Source organism: Neodiprion fabricii, chromosome 1 (assembly GCF_021155785.1).
Source record: "Neodiprion fabricii isolate iyNeoFabr1 chromosome 1, iyNeoFabr1.1, whole genome shotgun sequence".
NCBI lineage: Eukaryota > Metazoa > Arthropoda > Insecta > Hymenoptera > Diprionidae > Neodiprion > Neodiprion fabricii.
The window spans coordinates 23,908,947-23,928,144 of record NC_060239.1 but is presented as its reverse complement, the minus strand read 5'-3'; the positions used below and the strand labels follow the sequence as shown (position 1 = coordinate 23,928,144).

The 19,198-nt window shown below is 42.9% G+C and overlaps 2 protein-coding genes and 1 non-coding gene across 9 annotated transcripts in view; 1 reads left to right on the top strand and 2 right to left on the bottom strand.

The window, feature by feature from the left end:
- The window catches only part of LOC124174813 (ankyrin repeat domain-containing protein 6), an 84,988-nt gene that overhangs the window by 52,647 nt on the left and 13,143 nt on the right, over nucleotides 1-19,198 (top strand). For all 7 annotated transcript variants that reach the window (XM_046554365.1, XM_046554355.1, XM_046554346.1 and 4 more), the window contains one exon: nucleotides 1,701-1,802. In XM_046554365.1, coding sequence (XP_046410321.1) covers nucleotides 1,701-1,802 — 102 coding nt within the window. The remainder of the gene's footprint in view (nucleotides 1-1,700; nucleotides 1,803-19,198) is intronic.
- Nucleotides 7,595-7,715, bottom strand: Trnal-caa. Its single transcript has 2 exons — nucleotides 7,678-7,715; nucleotides 7,595-7,639 (listed from the first exon to the last, which is right to left on the bottom strand). It is a non-coding gene; the product is annotated as a tRNA-Leu (tRNA).
- LOC124174850 (ERI1 exoribonuclease 2-like) lies at nucleotides 11,175-12,210 on the bottom strand. Its single transcript, XM_046554418.1, has 2 exons — nucleotides 12,060-12,210; nucleotides 11,175-11,956 (listed from the first exon to the last, which is right to left on the bottom strand). The coding sequence occupies exons 1-2, from the start codon at nucleotides 12,089-12,091 to the stop codon at nucleotides 11,269-11,271; spliced, it is 720 nt and encodes a 239-aa protein (XP_046410374.1). The 5' UTR covers nucleotides 12,092-12,210; the 3' UTR covers nucleotides 11,175-11,268.

Below are 19,198 nucleotides of genomic sequence, written 5' to 3'. Positions count from 1 at the left end.
TATTTAGCAAAAACTTTCGCGTCAAAGTAGATAAGCTTAAACTTTATCACGATCGTGCAGAGAAGAATGCGAAACACTCGTGGTGGTCAGACGTTGTATAGATATACCCGTACTCCCTACTACGGTTGAGGCTTTTTGAGCAGGTCACAGAAGCCGACTGCACGGTAAGATCACGGGCTAATTAATAGAGACGGTTAAGTACAAGTCTCAGCGGTAGATTGTGTAATTATATGCGATTCGAGAGCAATTTTAAGGACATTGGATGGCGGCGAGCGAGTTAATTCAAGCGAGATCGTTATCTCGTATCTCTCAGCGCTTTGTTCCCTCGTCGCGGTCAGCGTAGAATCATAGATCTGACATTCCGCGTTTTCACCGTGCTGACTGAGCTAATGAGAAGAAATAAGACGGACTGGTTGCGGGGAAGGCAGCCATCCCCACAGGCCGACGACAGACCACCAATGGAATAGCTCTGTGCCGCACTTACAAGGAAAAGTATACCTCTGTCGGGTATTCAACGTACCCGCACCATTCCAGAGTTACTGCGAACATCAAACTAGACTGCTCCGTTTACCGATAAGCGTACAGCCGTTCAAACTGAATGGGAGCAACTTTATGCCGAATATATTACAAAGCTTTTGCCAGCTTTTTGAAGACGGATTACAACCTTTTTGGGGTATACTTGTGCGTTTTGTCAGTTTGGAGATAGGTGCACAAGAGTTTGGGGTAGCTGGTCGAAGGGCTTCGATTGAGAAATTAGAGGAGATCAAGATTCGAATGCTGATATATTATTTAAATCCATACAACTTCGATTTCAAACTAATTCTGTCGTGTAAAATTTGGCACTGATCAATATCATCGCTCAGAAGTTCAATAGCAATATGCTCGAGCTCAATATCTCGCCGAGCACTGTATGAAATGATTATTCCTCGATAATAAGTGAATGTTCGAAAACGCTGATTTTAATAACGAAATCCGATTAAAATTTCTTTGATTTCTTACGTGCACACTGTTGACTGATATTTCTGAGAAGCTTATCTACATCCGGTGACCACCGCCCGAGGGTAGGCATGATGGAAGTAAGCGTGCAAGTATTTATAGAAACGTCTTGGAAGTTGGAAATGTTGAAGCACTTTATACCTTCAGTCATGGGCTAGGATGATGGGCGTGGCCGAGGTGTAAATCCTTTTATGCCTATTCCGAGAGCATAGAGATGCACCGCACGAGGCAGACAGTCGTTCGCGAGAAACGCCAGTGCACGAGTATCTTCGAGGTATAAGGGCCAAATTATTATTCACCGGGGAAGAACTCGTTCCTTTCTCAAGCCCCGAGTCAGTCTCGTCGAGGTACCTGCACATATACCTCGAAACACGGCATTCGCCATGGTGGGCCCGACAAAGTAGGCCCGCGTACATGCTTGCATACCTCTGTACGAAATTGACGGTGAACTCGAGGTGAACCCCGTCTTCTGCAAGGACCGCAATGTTTTTGACCCATGTTGCCATAACTGGACGACAGGACCGTTTACGGAGCCTAGCTACACTTGCGTAACGCTGCTTGCTCAGTGGCCAAAGAAAAGGCTGAGATGGGAGGAGAGAGAGGAAGAGAGGCAGAGATCTCACGTGATACCTCACCCAGATCTGTCACCTCCGTGTTATCATCCTGTCAGATGTTAATTTTTTATTACTCTTCTCTTGTTACAGTCCGGTTCCACACCGCTTCAACGAGCTGCTGCCGAAGGCCATCTCGAAGTTGTCGAACTTCTCCTCAAGCATGGTGCGGATATCAGCAAACAAGATACCATTGTAAGTAAACCAGGTCTCGGACCTCACACTGCCTTAAACCATGACCCAAAATCGGGCGATTATGTACCTCACACTTAAGTATTGATTGGGAATTGCACCCCAATTGATTTCCAAAAATTTGCCTACCCAATATGACCGATGAAACATCAGTTTTCACAGTTGTCAGGTTCTATCTGAACCACAACTTTCACGCAGGCATTACGGCTGGTACTATTGCCAAGAATTGATATACCGAACATGAAAAAAAAACATTGAAATGTCTAAATGTCGTAAGTTAATGATTCTGAGCCTTTGATACATAGGCACCATAATGGTGTTCCGTTCATTAGTAGCAAACTTTATCCGGAACAAGTCTAGGACGCTGTCTTGCTTCAGGTTTCACCTTTTCGATGAACTTTTTTTTTTCTAATTGGATATTCCGTATCGTTTGAACAAGATTCTTATTTCCACTGGGGTAAAAACAAGTCAGTGAAAATGTGAAAACTGTTTTACACCGAGCAACCTACCAGAGAAGCAGTGTAAAGTAGTGCTATTTATAAAGTAGACGGTCATGTCGGGAATTCGTAAAGCGTGTGGTGCCGCTGTTCTACCTAAGGGATCAATTAGCGTCCTGCAGGTTACTTCGAAAGAATATGATTAACACGAAGCCGTTGCTTCTTGCATCGTGACCTGAAAAAGGGGAAGTCCGACAAATAGTTACAGGTTGCTGCTGTACACTGTATCATGACGCACCGTACAAGTTCATGTATCCCTCGAGTTTCACGATTCGTTCATGGATCAGCCAAAGGAAGGAGCTGCAGCGATGCGGACGTGGGAATGAAGCTGCAATGCGTGTCCTTCGTGAGAGCCTTCGTGAGGGATAAAAAGCGAATTCCCCCAGAATGAAACTGGGAGTAATCGGCGGTATTACCGAGTAACGATCACACGTTCCTGTACAGATTCGTTTTGTTCAATTTCTCTCCCCTTCCCCCCGCCCCTCCGTATTTTAACCCCGAACTTTGCGAAATTACAGCTCACATTCTTATCTCGGATCACTGATCACCGGCAAATCTATAACGCATATTATAACGAGCGAAACTCCGCGCTCCATATCGCACAACAAATCGCGATTTCTCGCAATTCCGTATCGCCGTGAAACACGATAATTTCTCGCTGAATTACAGAGTTATCCGCGTTGCAATTCGCCAATCCCGTGCCTCCCGCGAAAGAATCGACAATGAAGCGAATTTATAATACCTCGTATAATGTTCAATGCCTCGGCTCAATGTAAATGGTGATAAAACTATTAAAAACGTGACGCATAAGGGTATCCAACTATCGTTTCACTACCGTTTTACATAATTTGGCAAAAACCTTACTTGTAACGGGAATATTTTTTTTCAACTTCGCCAGTTCGGATCACGAGCCACTTGCGAAGCTCTAGCAAAACCGCGAATAGATAAGACTTGAAAGTCGAAACAGAAGTATCGTGCAGTGGAGCACGGGATATGTAGTTGCAGACAGAATTACACGCCGCATAGCTACGTGCTGCAGCTAGTCCCCATAAGCGATTTAATCGGGCAACTAGCGAACGAGTCCTATCTCGATTGGCGAACTCGGTGTACAGGATGCAAATGTCAAAGGGCCCGTTCGTAGAGCATGTAACGGGCGCCAGCTGCGGCAGTCCTGCAACGCCACCCGAAGACAGACTCGGTTTCTCGATGCCTGCCTTCCTACGTCTCGGATTGAAAGAGGGAAATTGCAATGTATCCGAGGGGCGAGTGTTGGGACAAAAAGTGAACCAACCGGATTCTCCTCCGTACTGCCAGGGACTGTCTGCAAGGATCGAGAGTCTCGAGAACTCTCCGATTTTGTTAACTACACACGCACTTCTACCCTAACCATTTCCCATAGATGTCAGTCCGGTCCAAAGAAGAACCAACGACTGTCTCGAAGGCTGATTGTGAGTAGAAAAGAGAATCGAGGAAATTGCGCGACAATGCAAATTTTGGCTTGATTGGCGAGAAATTCGTCACGAAGATACATCTTCGAACAAAATTCACTTCAGAGTTGTGATTTCGTAACGTATTTTTGAAACGTGGATCGAAGTTGAACGTTACAGTAACAAACGAATGAACAGTACTTCATTCCGATCTCGTGATCGAGTAAAACATTAATGGGAGTCATTAAGTGGTACGTAGGTATAGTTCACCGGTATATAATGCGATTGACCGAGTTCTTATGGCCTTCTCAATAAATCCCCATGAGTACACCAACGCTGTAGAAAAAACATTATACGTATCCCGGATAAATGTGCTATTTACGGTCTAACTAGCTTTCGAAATTCCTAAAGGAGAATCTTTTTCAGTTGATTAGAAATCTGCCACGCTCGTTTTAAAATCTTCTAGAACCCATTTGATAAATAACTCGATTGGAAATCGGCTTTTCTTATGAAATTTGTTAACGGATTACCAGGTCTCTTATTTTTCTGGACCTAGCTTATACGTAGTATACACGGTACGATGCTCATGCCATAACCGTTCAAACGAGGTTTCTAACACCTGTCCGGAATTAAATTGGTGCTCCACGCACAGCTGGACAGCTGCGGTGTTAATACTAAAAAAACTGTACACGGTCATATTTTTCATTTTGCTTAATCTTCTACCTCAGACCAGCGTTAGAATATCGGTATAGGTATAATATAAAATATTGTTGCTAGAAACGAAGAGCAAAAGAAAACGACCTTCGACGAGCGGAGAAGTTTCGATATCCACAAACAGCTTTGAAATTCTCTTCTGATCTGTAAAACGAGGAGTAACGTTACTTGGACATTTTCTTTCCAAGTACGTCCCGATTGCCAATCAATGATTGACGAGCTGCTTAACGGAAGAAACATGCGACGGTTGTCGTGAAAAAGTAACGCTATTATCGGACTGACCGCGGTGAAACATCAATGGAAATCGACAGCTTTTCATCGCGTTTCAAGAAACGTAGAGTTTTGCCTCGTTAGCCGAGACGCGAACCGCGATCTCCGACAATCAGAAGAGAGGAATCGAGTGTTCCGAATACAAATGGTTCCGGACAAGCGATCAATGACTTCACTCACCGCGACGCGGTTCGCTGCAACGCAATCTATTTTCTCGTTTTGGCTGTATCTGTTCATCTACGTCCGAATAGCGCACTGCAGCCGTCATCGATAAACGCGTCTTGCAGCTTTACTCAGGCTTATCGGCACTTTAAACAGACTTCAGACTCACCTGTCCCTCTAGTGTGTACAGTCGTCCACTCCTGTCACTACCGTCTGCCAGTTGTTAGTTCTGACAGGCGAAAATGATGACGTTCGATCTCTGACGATAAATATAATTAATTGAGATGGACAGTCGAAAAAATTCACTCTGCTCCGTGTCACTGCTAATTTTTTAAAGACAAAGGGATACAATTTTGACGCTGATTTAATGATCGCTTATACAATTCTTGTGGAGACACATGAACGGTACTAGAACATGTTTCAAAAATATAATTGATACGGAGTTAGCGTGTCTTGAATACAACCGTATGGTTCATCCTAGATTCTGGGAAGCAGCAGAAAGGCAGGGATTAGATCTTAGTAGACAGGTTGATTTATTACGGCATAAACACTTGCACAATCGCAATATGCACTCATTTGAAAGTCGTTCGCAATGCTCGGTATAAATCAAACTCTGGAATAGGTTATACAATTGAAGACTGTGATCGCATGTACTGATCACGTTTATAATGTTACAATGAAACAGGAATACTCACCGACTGTAGTTTTCACACTAATGCGATGAAAAATGACGAAGGGGATCAAGTCTCAAGATCTTGGGAAGTGATAGTCATATTTACCTATTTCACTTATTACACGAACAATTACTTTGCAAGGCAGAGGTAAAGCCAAAGAAGAAAATGCAAAATGAGGGAAAGTCGAATGCTGCGAAATTGCGCCAGGCGCGGAATGTCAATATTTCAAGAGACCTCACTCATTCATCAATCACGATTCACGGTTCACCGCTCGTTTATAACGATCTAGCTGTAAAAGGGAAAAGGGAACTTGCGCTCGCAGCATATTTTCAATTAGCATGATCCCTTCTCTTTGGTTGAACGGTACCTAGTCCTTGTCGGAATACATGATTACTGTTTTCTGTCCGTTACGCTGAGGCAGTTCGCAAAAACCGATCACCTGCATAAATTTTTATAAGCATATTCAATGTTGAATAGTTTCAGTGAATGGAAAAAACGTGTTCTATCGGTGACAGGATGATAACTGACGATCACCTTGTGCTAAATAAGTCGAAGGAAACGTGTCTGTAGGATAAAATTATGTTATGTTCCAGCGCCATCCCCCTTTCTATTCCTTTTTCGAAGTAGCATGTATAAAGAACAATATTTGGCTGAAGCCTGTTGCGATAACACGGAATTCAAATGAAACAAGCGGAGAGTCAAATACGTAACGTATTCGATTGGTTTGCGGAGGCGCGGCAGAGTTATCGACATACCAGCCACGATTAACGTCGCAACCTTTATCTCCAAGTCACAATATTTCACAATACATATCGTGCAATTTATAGTCACAGCCCACTACCTGCCATGCCAGTTTGCAAAGTATTTTGAAATTATGGATCGTCTCACGTGGGATCCAATGCAATATATATTGTCACGAGTGAGCTTATGGATGTGCAGGCGTTCTGACTTCTATTTTAAACAACTGTGTAAAATTTGAAAGTGATTGTCCGAACCACATCGGAGTTCTTTTACTTTTAATTTTTCATGATTTCACATTGATCATGACAGTTTCCCATAAGAATACATGTAAAATGCCAAAGATTAGAAGGAAAATAACTCCAGTATGGTTGAGATAATTGCTTTCGAACTTTACACAGATGATCAAAATAAAAGCAAGAACAATTTGTGTCATTTTCATTGACCTGGCACGATTTCACCCTACACGCCTGTACATTTTTAACCCTTTGAGTTACAGTGGGAAGTATTCTCACAACCTATTTCATATCTATTTTTTCTTATATTTAGAGAACTTTAAAATCTATTTCTTTGCGGTTTTTCTTTTATTTCTGTTAGTATACTAATAAATTTTCACTACTCGATATTTTCGTCCGCCATATTAGATCCCCCATCTTGAATTTTTGAAATCTGATCTCAGATTCGCAATCAGCGACCCTAAAAACCATGGAATACTATCTTGTTATAAAAATTGACTTGGCACAATAACGTGTGACTCGAAGGGTTAACAGTCGATGAAAACATCAATTTCCGCCAACGGATAACAAAATTGAAACTTCCTAATATTTATGAATCAAGTTACAAGTTTAATCAGAGATAACAAACGTCTTACTTACAATCTTTTCTCTTGGCGCTTGATAAGCGGAATACGACCTCAATTTCGAACTCCCCGTCTTTAATCTCGAGTAGCACATCGTAAATGGATATAATGAATAATCTGACGGCCAATGAGCCGTCTTGGCTTATTGGACGTCCCGTGTAACATGCAAAGACGAAAGAAACTTGGCAAGAAAATAACAGTCAGTTACAGAAGACCGACTTCTACTGGAGATATTCGATTTTACACATCTAATTTATAGAGGCAAACTATAAAAACTTTACGATAATGCTGTGTCGCATCTTCTCCGCATGCAGCGTGTTTCTGACGAGCGTTAACATGGGGTAAAGATGTACGAATGAGCATTAATACCTATAATGTACGACTCGACGTGACAGAGGTGAAACCACCGCTGAAAAATAATCCCGAACGATGGAATAGAAGGAGAAAAAATTTCTGTCAGAAGTGGGATTCGAACCCACGCCCGCAGAGCGGACCAGAAGCCTCTGATGCGCAGCTCGGCTGCGTAAGGGACGAAACCTTGAGTCTGGCGCCTTAGACCGCTCGGCCATCCTGACACTTGATGATGGTGTACCAAATTCCTGTCAATTTCTTTCTACGGATAGTTAGTTGACTACGTATGCATGCAGGTACGCGTTGTAAAATAAATATGAGAAGAACCATCTCGATAATTAATTGCATTCTCGTTACGAGGTATGCGAGGCATGGGTATATATGTGTAGTTAATATCGGTTAGTTACGAGTGAGAAATCGTTACGATTTAGAATGACGGGTCGTAAACGGTCGTTTTCTAAGCGGCAAGTTATCGGACTCCTTAATCGGTAGAGTCTAATTAATTCGGTCTATACCAACCTTAGCAAAGGTGTTAGATGTGATCTTATAAACATGATTCGCCGCATGACGCGTACAAGTCGGCGAGTATCGCTAATTTCGTTCCATTGTAACGTACAACTTTCAACGATATCTGCCAAGTTCTTACCTCCGGTGTCGTAGCTTATTATTTATTTGTAATTTTTCCCGCTTTTGTAAGGCTGAAAAATTATCCTCCTTTCAGTCAACGTACTTTGGAGATGTATTTTGACCCGCGGTACTCTTGTTATTCCCCGCGTGATGCGCGCGAAGATGGAATACGAAGTGGGCAGGATGTTGACCGCCTTGGTGAACACTAACATGCAGTTAATACCTACTTGAATGCAGCAAAATAGGAGGGGAAAAGTATGCTACAGATACCTAAACAAACGAGAGCGTGTGTGCGTGGCTGCATATTACAAGCACGCACTGTGTCGTGGCCCTTTGGAATGTTTTTAAGAAAGGCCCAGCCGCGTGAATATATTACATACACGAATTCTTGAACGCATAATTTGAACCTATCGTCGAGTTACTCGACGCCGATAATGATTATTCGCTGCCCAACCTCGATGTAAACTTTGTTCAGTCCGGCAGTGTATAATAATACAACGTTACCAGCTCAAACATAATTATACACAGGAATCCGATCGTCCGTTTTAAGCCATATGCACGGCTGATATACCTGTTACGGATTTCTATCTATAATTAAACTCCAAGTATTACAATCGCCGAGTGAGTGTACGGATTTACTTCCATTCTTTATTTATTATTATCTAATTTTTTTTCTTATCCATCACCCTCCAAATATATCCAGTGGCAATCATTGTTCACGCATATCCGGGCGGTGAGGTGAGAAAAACAATTTCAAACTGGTTCAGAACAGAGACAAAATCACCGTATATAGTGGGTTTGTGCCAACGGCTACCGAAAGACCTGTACACACCTTTACGTCGCGGCATGCAATGAGACAATGCAGGTGTTTCGGGCTTGCGGTGATGGTGCGGATAATATGTACCGCGTGAAGAAACACTCTCACAATCTGCCGCACCTTTGTGGGCATGCATAACCGCAATCTGCACTAAATAGCTGAAATGAATGTTTCCGAATGGGCATGAGTACACGATCGCGGTGCAACTAAATCGGCGAAAGTTCAACGGCAAACCGTATAAAGGCAATCTAGTTTCACTCTTGTAAATCACGTGAGGCCTAGAGGTACTCCGAAGACCAGGCTGTAGGCTAGGGATGTTGTTAAAGGCTATGAAATCGAGGTCTGGAACAGGCGGATCCTGGTTGCTCTTATACATGAACCACTGTAAATAGAGTACAAAGAGACGGAATTGTGGGAACTGGAATTGAGTCGAGTTCAATGGATGATAAATCGTTAATAACAAAGCGCTGCGCCGTTCATCGATCCTATACCTTACCGTATATGCTTACATAGTTTCTTACAGCATTTGCGGCAGCACTTATAAACATCTGTGCGGGAAGATTACTCTTCCAATGCGAAGTAGCCTTCAATAGTAAACTGAATGTTACAATTACGAGCGACTAATGGAACTGCTGATTGCTGCAGATGAGTCAAATGCAATATCCGATTGGTCTCGAGTCCTGTTGCAGGTAGGTACTGCACCCTCGCGAATCGTTGGATCACTCCTGAGATTTGCGGCCGACCGTTTAATGGAAGTAGAAGCTGAGAATTTCCTGGATTCTGAAGAATAACTTAACAGTGACCGTCCTGTGTTGTTTTGTCACGACTTCCACGATTCTGCCCCGTAGACCTGGAGCTTAATTGAACGTTCAGAGATCGTTTCACGCGCGGTAGATCCACACCGCGGCTCACGTCAGCTTTGGCTTTATTTCCTTACCTGCGGACGGAGCGCACCTTGGAAAACTGGCTTTCGTTTGAATGCCCCTGTATTGTCAGACTCGTGGTTAGACCGACCTCAAATACGGGTACCCCACGTATAGACCTGAATGGAAACAGCACCCAGGGCGAGGTACAAATGCACCTCGCGTTGAAATTCCGTAACGACACCTGGTGTCGTGCACGTTTTAACCGCTGGGATAAATGCACGAGGAATATACACGTTCTGAGCAACGTCAATCGATTCAGGCTACCGTAGTGAGAGTGGATACCCACATCGGACATGGTATAGCTGTAAAAGTGAACAATGTTGAATATGGGCGGAGGAACAATGCGCCGTAACGAGGAGAGGAAGCAATAATGTCTAGGTGCGCCATACCGGCGATGTTTTCACGGCAAATACTCCGCACCACGTAGCCTGCTTCGTAACCCTCTGGTTAACGGAGGAATAACTTTAGTCTAGACTCCTCTGCACTCTTGCAGCCTCCTCTAAGAAATAATGGTAATGTAGGTCCGAACTGTGATCCCGGCGGTGCTCCGTGACCCTCTAGCCCGCACATGGCCGATGGCACAAGCGTGTTTGTGGCGTCGTGAACGTTAAAGCCAGCAGGACCTTTGCTCCGTAAACGTGAACCCAACAGGATTTTCAACGCTTCTAAACTTACTTTCGTATCCCTTTTTGACGGCTATCGCTTATTTTCCCTTCATTCTTCGGTGAGACTGGCAATCTCGCGGAAGATCGGCCGCCCGGTAATGTGAAGCGTAAAACTTCAGCGATACGATACCAAGCTACCGTTTTTACGATACCTATTACACTTGTATCTATAACCTTCTCAAACGAGTCTACGAGTGCACACAACTTTATTTTATAAGCGATTATGCGCAGGTCATAAACGTATTGTAAAGCAGCACGAGATTTCTTGCTAGAACAACGCCGATGTGGCGACTGGTACACTAGCTTGTGTACGAAGGTACAACATGCAGTTGCGATGGTGTTGTTAGACTTTGTGCGATGGCATTAGATGCATGTAACCAACTACCGGACTGAAAGTACGAGGGAATTTAAACATAGTAATTTCACACCACAAAAAGTCCGACTACTATTATTAAGGTCATCTAACTGTAAATTTATATGTCGTGGAAAATTTACACACCATGTTGACTGCATCGAGTAAATTTGCATAATTACAAATAGCGGTATGCATACACGCAGAAAACGTCAATGAATTGCATGCAAATATTTCTAATACGGGATTAATCAATGTACGGTAAACAATTTTGATATAAATATCTTTAATCTCAACCATCGCAATCCTAAGGAAAAATTTTTCGCAAAACTATTTCCCTTACAAAAAATTTTTGTTGGATATATTTCACCGTCAGACGTGTGTTAGAGGTCAAACGCTTGACGTGATTTTCAATTCGCATCCCTTCTCACGCATGGCCAAGGCAAGGTTTGCTATGTTAGTCGCATACTCTAAGCTAAGATATTCTTTCTCCTTCCATTTTAATTTCATCCTGGCCATCGCGTCTCTCATATTTCTAGGTAACGTTTTGTAATGTTCAATCCATATAGCACGCAAATCGAGCCAAGTAGACAAATGCTTAACGTAAACGAGTCGTTTTCTCCTGGCTTCGATCGGCAGGCACGTTCCCAAGTCCAAATCGGACCAGGTCACCGGGATCGTAACGGGATTTTTAGGGTCTTGCTTCGACGGTAATTTCAAGCCAACGTCCTTCTCCAGTTTCACAAGCCAATTCGAATACAACATGAGGCAAGTTTTCAAAGGTACTCCGTTATCCGCGGCTTCCTGTGATACTCCGGTAGATTGCACACAATGGCTTGACAAAGTTGGTTGCTCGGTTGGCATTACGTGCTGATGAAACGCAGCGACGATATTCTCCGTCACCAGGCTGACTACAACAGCTGCGAAGTCTATGACCTCTCCGTCAGTTCCCGTTGAGGACTCGTCCGTCTTTGTACTTAGGAGTTTCAGCGCTATCAAGTGTCGCGGACCCTCTGGATTTCGCGAACCACCAGCAGCAGATTCTGGTATCACCAATCGCTCCACTAGGTTCAACCTCCTTGATAGAAACAACGGGAATGATATGAATTTATCACCGTTCATTCGTCATTAAAAAAAAAAAACATTCCTCGTGTACACAGTAGTTCACTCAGCATGCATACCTAGCTAATGACTCGGTCCTATCTTCGGCCATCGCCTCTGTCAGTTGACAAAAAGCAATGCGGCGATGCAGGACAAGCGATAACAGTAAAAAAAAAAACTGGAAGTTGATGATGTTCCGAAGCGTTCCACCACCCAAACCAGCCTGGCCTGCTCACGGTCCTGCGTTCACTGTTCTATTCATATATTAAGGCACCAGTAGTCACTGGTTGAATGTTTCGCAAACGCACCGTTAGGTTTCGCTGCGTCCTGGAATGCTACTCGTATACGGTTCCTGGCCCTGTGGGTCGGGTTTTCGACTCCACGTGCCCGTCTCTCTATAAAATTATCGGTTGCCGATGCACAGGCCAATTAATTATACTCTTGAAAGTACAAATGAATTAGATGTGTAATAGGTGCGGTATAAATCACAGGGTCAAAGGTATTGAATTTACGAACTTCAATCAGTAATCTCCTACGAACTTGACATGCTGTAAAAATATGATAGATACCCGTAGCTTCACGCGCTCACTCCTATTTTTACGACTTATCCCCTCTGTAACAAACCGTTTTCTCGCCTGAAAAGTATCGATAGTACAAAAACTGGTGGATTTCTTTACCACCGAGCTCTGGATAATAGTCAGCTCGGTTGAAGTTGAGCCATAACGCTTTACAGCGAAGTGCAGCAAGCACCGAGTGAGAATGCAGCTCAGGTAGATAGGTAGGTACAAAGTCGGGAGGAAATACCGTCCTTTAACATCGATTAATTTACCGGGATCCGAGGACTGTGGTTAGCGAAGAACGACGCGGCACGCGGCGGTTCATCTTCATAGTATAACTTTCTCCAGGTCTGGTCGTAAGCTCAAGCGGCGCCGGCAGTAGGTCATTAATTTTGGTCGATTAAACACTTTTCCCAGAGATGATAAGCATATCTAGCACCACGACGGGTCCAACTCTTCAAATTGTCACTGTCGCGTGCCAACGACTCGTCAGACAAGTTGGCACGTACCTATTCCAGTCAGAAATTGCCTGCGTCAACTAGAAAATAGCGTGCTTTTCTTCTTTACGGCTGTAACAGGATTCGTACGCATAGGGAAAACCTGGAAAACCAGGAAAACTCGGGGAGTTTCTTACAGCAGGGAAAAGTCAGGGAAAAGTCAGGGAATTTCGAAAATAAAACTGGAATTTTAAGTTTCTTGAAGAAATAAACTCGTTCTTATACGTACATTACTTGATGTCAAACCTACTTTCGTTTTTTTCTTACTGAAAATCGCTGGCTGTTGTTTGTAAATTAGTAGTCGGTCAGTAACTTAATTACTAGGTAATATTGAAGGTATTAGTATTAATATGCAAAAAAATTGTCATTAATCAGCGGCATATTTCTTGGAAGGTTACTGAAAAAAATCCTATATTCAGGCTGGAACACCTGGAAAAGTCCGGGAATTTCGGGTTCCAAAAAGCCTACGAACCCTGTGTAGGAACCCTCACAAGTGTTTCGAGGGGAAAACGCCGACAGTGCTCTGAAGGCGAAACCAATATATCTGACTAATGAAGCAATTATTTGTACGTTGATTTCGATTTTCCTAAGGATTGATCGAGCCCGATTCAGCGCGGTGTTCTCTAAACTATAACGAACCCTCGGCCAATGTCCGCTCACCAACACGGTGCATAAGGTCTGCTTCGAAATGGCGTTGTTAACCAATCGGAAGCCCGAGGCACGTCTCTTTCTCTCTAATCTATCGCCTTAGCCAAAGGCTTCCATTAATGCAAGTTCACTTTCTCACCTGCAATTACACGTATACTCAAGAACACTCTTTACGCAATTTCAACTCTGTTATTTTCTCCAACTTGCTGCACCACCATTATCAGATTCAAGCAGATGTACTCCCGTAGCACATCTTCCCTTCCACAACTTCGCGATAGTTTATTACGCAACGTATGGTAGCGATTTGTACGTGTCAAGAAGCTGCTTCCAACCCTGCCAGTACCTATCGATACAAGAGCGACCGTAATGCAGGACTATGCGGTTAAAACTACAATCGAAAATTGAACAACGGATACTGACCGTTCGGTGACTTCAATAAGTCTTCATCGCAATAACAATCAGTTGTCATTGGTTTTCGAAGACTATTACTGATACAATTACTGATCAGAATCGAGAGCGCCGTGCACCATTCCCAGGAACAGGATGAAAGGAAGGCACTTAAATTTATTACGCGACTCATACTCGTGAAGTACCCACACATATACACACACAAACGCTCGTATGCAGTCATCGTGAATCCAGGACCTATCATTAACAGTTATTACACCGGCGACTTGAAGCGATGCTGCATTTGAGAGGACGACGTCTTCCTATCGGGCTCCAGGAGTGTACTCACAAAGTAGTTTAATTTATACCCTTCGATGGCTTGTACGTTACAAGTATTTGATAACCGAGTGCGACGGTTTTAAAAGCGGCCATGGTTTGGAATTTTTCAACGCAAACAACAGACGGTATAATTTAATCGAGAGTAGCACTCTGTACGCCGTAACATCAGCAGCAGCAGCGAATTACTGAAGTAATTAAAACAGCCGTGAAATGTTCTTTCCCGGTCTCGTTACGATCTCGTGATAATTGCTTCGTTGCATACCACGGCCCCTTGATCGGCTCCGCTGTAAGAAGAGATTCTTTTGCAAAAGATCATAAAGATCCCCGCACATCTGGAGCAGTCTACTGTACCTCTGTAATTATGACACCTTGGTGAAAATAACCAATGATTCGTATTACGCTGAAGCTTATTAAAGATAATCGAGAAATGTACTTTTGCCGCAAACGTCCATCCGATTAGGGTGAAGTGCAACAAACCTGTTCGTATGAAGACATTTTCATTAGGAACTACATTGCGGCCAGTACTTAAGCATCAAACGGATACTGAACGAACAGCCGTATATCTACCTGTAATCCTACAAGCACCGTGGGATTTTCGAGAAATTCATCATCCAGGGATAAAACTTATCTTACCTATTTATTTTAACGTTTGAATTAATCATTGCGCTCCAGGCGATTCTACTACCTCCCAGGGGGGACTGTGCGATGTAATTAATAACAGAAAGTACGTACGCTTCATTTTTATTCGATTCCGTATATACACACCGATAATGAGATTAGACTGTACGTATCAACGTTTTTTGTATACATATAAGATGCCGTGTACAGTGCTGCGTTGTGGGTGGCATTATACGTACCGTCTGCAAACGAAAAATTCACCTCGTAATCTAGTAAACGTACGGCGTGAGGATAAAAAAGAAATACTTGTAATAGAATAATATTTTTCGTTTGATTCGACGCTGCCATTAATCAGCTGAAACGGCTAATGAATCTTACAAGCATGTTTTACTGCGGCAAATTTCAATAGGATTACACGGACGTGCGTCTGTATAATATTAAACGGATGAATATTAGTAACAGATGAAGGTGACCGTGGTCAGGTATTCACTCTAGTACCATTAGATCTCGAGACGAATCGTAGAGATAACTCACAAATTAAACGATCCACTTTGAAGAGAGGTACAAAATGCTGTCAAGTGTGACACAGTAAGTTGTTATCACGCCTATCCGCTGCTGTTCGGCTCTTCACAAAAAATGTATCTGCTAAATTGCTATTCTGAGGGAGTAGACGTTGTAAAGAATTTACTGAGGTATGACTGACATATTTTCCGTATTTTATTATGTGATCATCCAAGTTCTCGTTGTAGTTCGATAAAAATACAGATAAAACTTGTCCCGACGTGAATAACACTGCAAACAGCATTACCAGTAGTCCGGGACGTTTATTTCAGAATTAATTGCCTTACTAAATTCGTGACGCGCATTTATGCAGCTATGTTGCAACCGATAGCGAGGGGTCGCTTCAAGTGGAACCAGAATAGGATTAAACTCGTTCGTATAATATGATACATGCTCTTCACCGGGCCGATAAGCCTGACTGACGTGAACACGGCCCACCAAGCATCACAGCAGAGACCGATGCCGGGATTAAAAACATTAATGACTTCTAATTCCCGCGAGACCTAGTCAACCTACACGCTGAAGAAACGGATATTTTCCCGCGCGCAATCTGGTCTACTTCATTCCAAGGCAATGGTAGTAAATGCACGATTTAGTACAGAAATCCGCAATAAACATGCGCGAGTTGGACGATCGATGGTTCATTAAACTGATCGTAAAATGGCCGCTTAGATATCGGTGCCAAGCCAGTAGGATTTTCTCTGTAAATCTTTGCTAAGTTCATTGTAAATTATCAAGCTGCTTAGCGGTGTTAGAACCGGTATAATATGTAATAGAAGTACAGACTGATTTTGTTCACACGGAACGGTTACAAGGTACCATTGTTGTCTTGGCCAAAGAGTTTTCAAAGGCAAACACAACGATGTATGCATGAACATGGATACGAAGTACCTGCCAAGGTCGCCCAATCCTTCGACAAATTCCTTCAGTTTCCATATCGCTTAATCCTATAATCATGATCCTAACCAATATCCTACATCCACATGAGTGTCAAAATCTGACACGAATTTCTGGATGCATTGGTGTAAAAACTGGAAACTCGTTTTCATGATGTGAGTTACAGGTACGCGGTCCATGTGTGTAAAATGATATTCAACTTACATTGGTCAGACAGGATAGCGTAGAGAAGAACGGTGACTTGCAAGTTGTACGAATGAGGATCGAATAGTGGATAGGTAGCTCAAACATGGCAGAGGCATTCAGAGGAAGTTCTTTACTGTCACCACAGCTGGCAAACTGAAGTTGGTACGCACCTAGGGCACAGAGTATGATCTAGGTTTTCTAAACGGTATTTTTCCTGACCGTGGTGCCATACGGTGCAGATGATTGATTGAAAATACCTCTGAAATTCTTATCTAGTCATTCGTTTATATTACAAAAGTTCCGCTCTTGTATTAAAAAGTTCTCGAAAGTCGGTCCATTATCTTGACGTTCAACTTCGTCTTCTCAACGTTGCATGTAACTATATGGTTGGATTCAACCTCCTTTAGACTGTACAGAATATCTTGATTACTGATACAGATTGCGGGACATACAATACGCACACGTATACCTATCCATAACCGCATGCAACTCACGTTTACGTGCAAAAGGTAGGTATCGATCTCAGCTTCTAGTCATCTTTAACTACGGGAACGTTAGATTGCCTGACTCTGTGGTCAACCACTTTGATCTATCTATTCGACTCGGCAAGCCTTCGATATCTCTTATAATTACTTCATCTTTTCACGTTAACTTCTGTCTCACAGAAACGCAATAACAGCTTTCTAGGGTTCCCTCAGATCTCTAGTACCGAGAAGCTTGCAGTTATTGTTCACAGACTGCATACAGTACGGAAGCGAAATCGCAACGATCTATTCACGAAGAATTCGATTTCATCCTTCGCGTATGAGAACGAGACATGGACCAAAACGTTTTTCTTCCTTATTACCACAATAAGAATCAGATCCATCATGCTTCTATTCAACAAGATTCTGTGAGACGTATATACATGGAGTTTTCTATCCGAAGTCAATAAAAGCAGATTGATATTCTTCAACGTTTGACCAAATCTCTTAGGGGGACCAATACTGCTACTTTCAGAAGAAAAATGTACCCAGTACAAAATCGACGTATTTCTTAATCAAAGTTCATTTCACATCGAAAAAGTATTTGGAGAAAAACAATTTGTGCTGCAAGGATTTTTCCCACACTTATGGCCCAATTCATCCTTTCGATGCCTAATATCCTCCCATGAACCATTCATTGTCGTATAAATGTGAGGAATCGGAAAAAAATGTGCCAAGCTATTTGTAAATTACTGATTTTTTTTGAACATGAAGCAAATCATCGTAATTACTCGCATGAATTTTGTATTCAAAACCCTGCACTCAAATGATGAGAATGGTTCATCGATGCTGGATATGACGCATCGAAAGGATGAATTGGGCCATTAGTACGAAAAAATCCTTACGATACAAATATTTTGGTCCAAAAATTTGTTTGCTGTGTAATGAACTTCGATTAATAAATAAGTCAATTTTGTACTGAAAATGAGTTAAATTTGTTGAAAGTACCGGTGCCCTTGAATAGATTCACATTACAGAGTCAGAATTGTTAAAGTTCTGCATACCTGAAACACATAAATGACGGTTGCAGGTGCGCCGTTCAAAGAAAATAAAAACTCCTCATACACTCTCCTCTCCACTCGCAAATATGCAACGAACAGTTTTCCACTCTAGAGCTCCGCCGTGCAGGTTTCACATGTGAAGTTCACGCTATACGATATACATCCATAGATGTATTAGGTGCCCAGTGGATGCTCTGTTCCTGGAGCGCGTGGTCCATGGCACTGCAGTGCGCAGGTAAACGCTGCTAATAATGATCATAATGATAGAGCGCAAGGGAAAGGAAAGCACAAGATCGAAACTGAGACGGGTAATAAATAACAAGAGCACAATGCACCTCGTTGTGGGATATACAAGCCGGTAAGCTCGGGTCCATATATTTCTACTCTCATAAGGGAGACGAAGACGATCAGTATTCGGTACGGCGAGGGAGTGGTTCCATCGTTGCAACGTGAAGTGGGCTCGGTTCGGGTTGGGTTGGGTTGAGTTGGGCTTGGTCTTGGTTTCGTTGGCTTAGCTTAGGTCAAGTTAGGCTGGGTTTACCAAGGAGGAATGTAGTGCCTAGGCCTTGAACCAACCCGACCCACCCGCGGTCCTTTCAGACTTCGTTTACACGTCAGAACGCGGACTACCTCAAGCTGCGCAAAAGATACTCCACGAGTGACTTCCACCGAATGATCAAAGGCTGATACATATGCATATCCAAGAACATGGCACGGTGAATGACGCGCCATGCTTTTCATCGAGCTTGACGTTTGACATGCCTCGAGTTTCCCGTGTCTGACTTTACTGGGCATCCTCTAAAAATGCTTTGTAACCGCACGATTGATTGATAAGCAATTCGGAATAGTGTGACTCGTTGAGGGTGAACACCAAGAAAGTCATTTACAGTGCTTCTTCCGTACTCGGTTTATCCTTTGAATCGGGTTTTGCGAGATTCAATTGTTTCATGAACGTTATAAAACGGAATTATAGTACGATAAGAACGAGTGATTTGTAATTACAT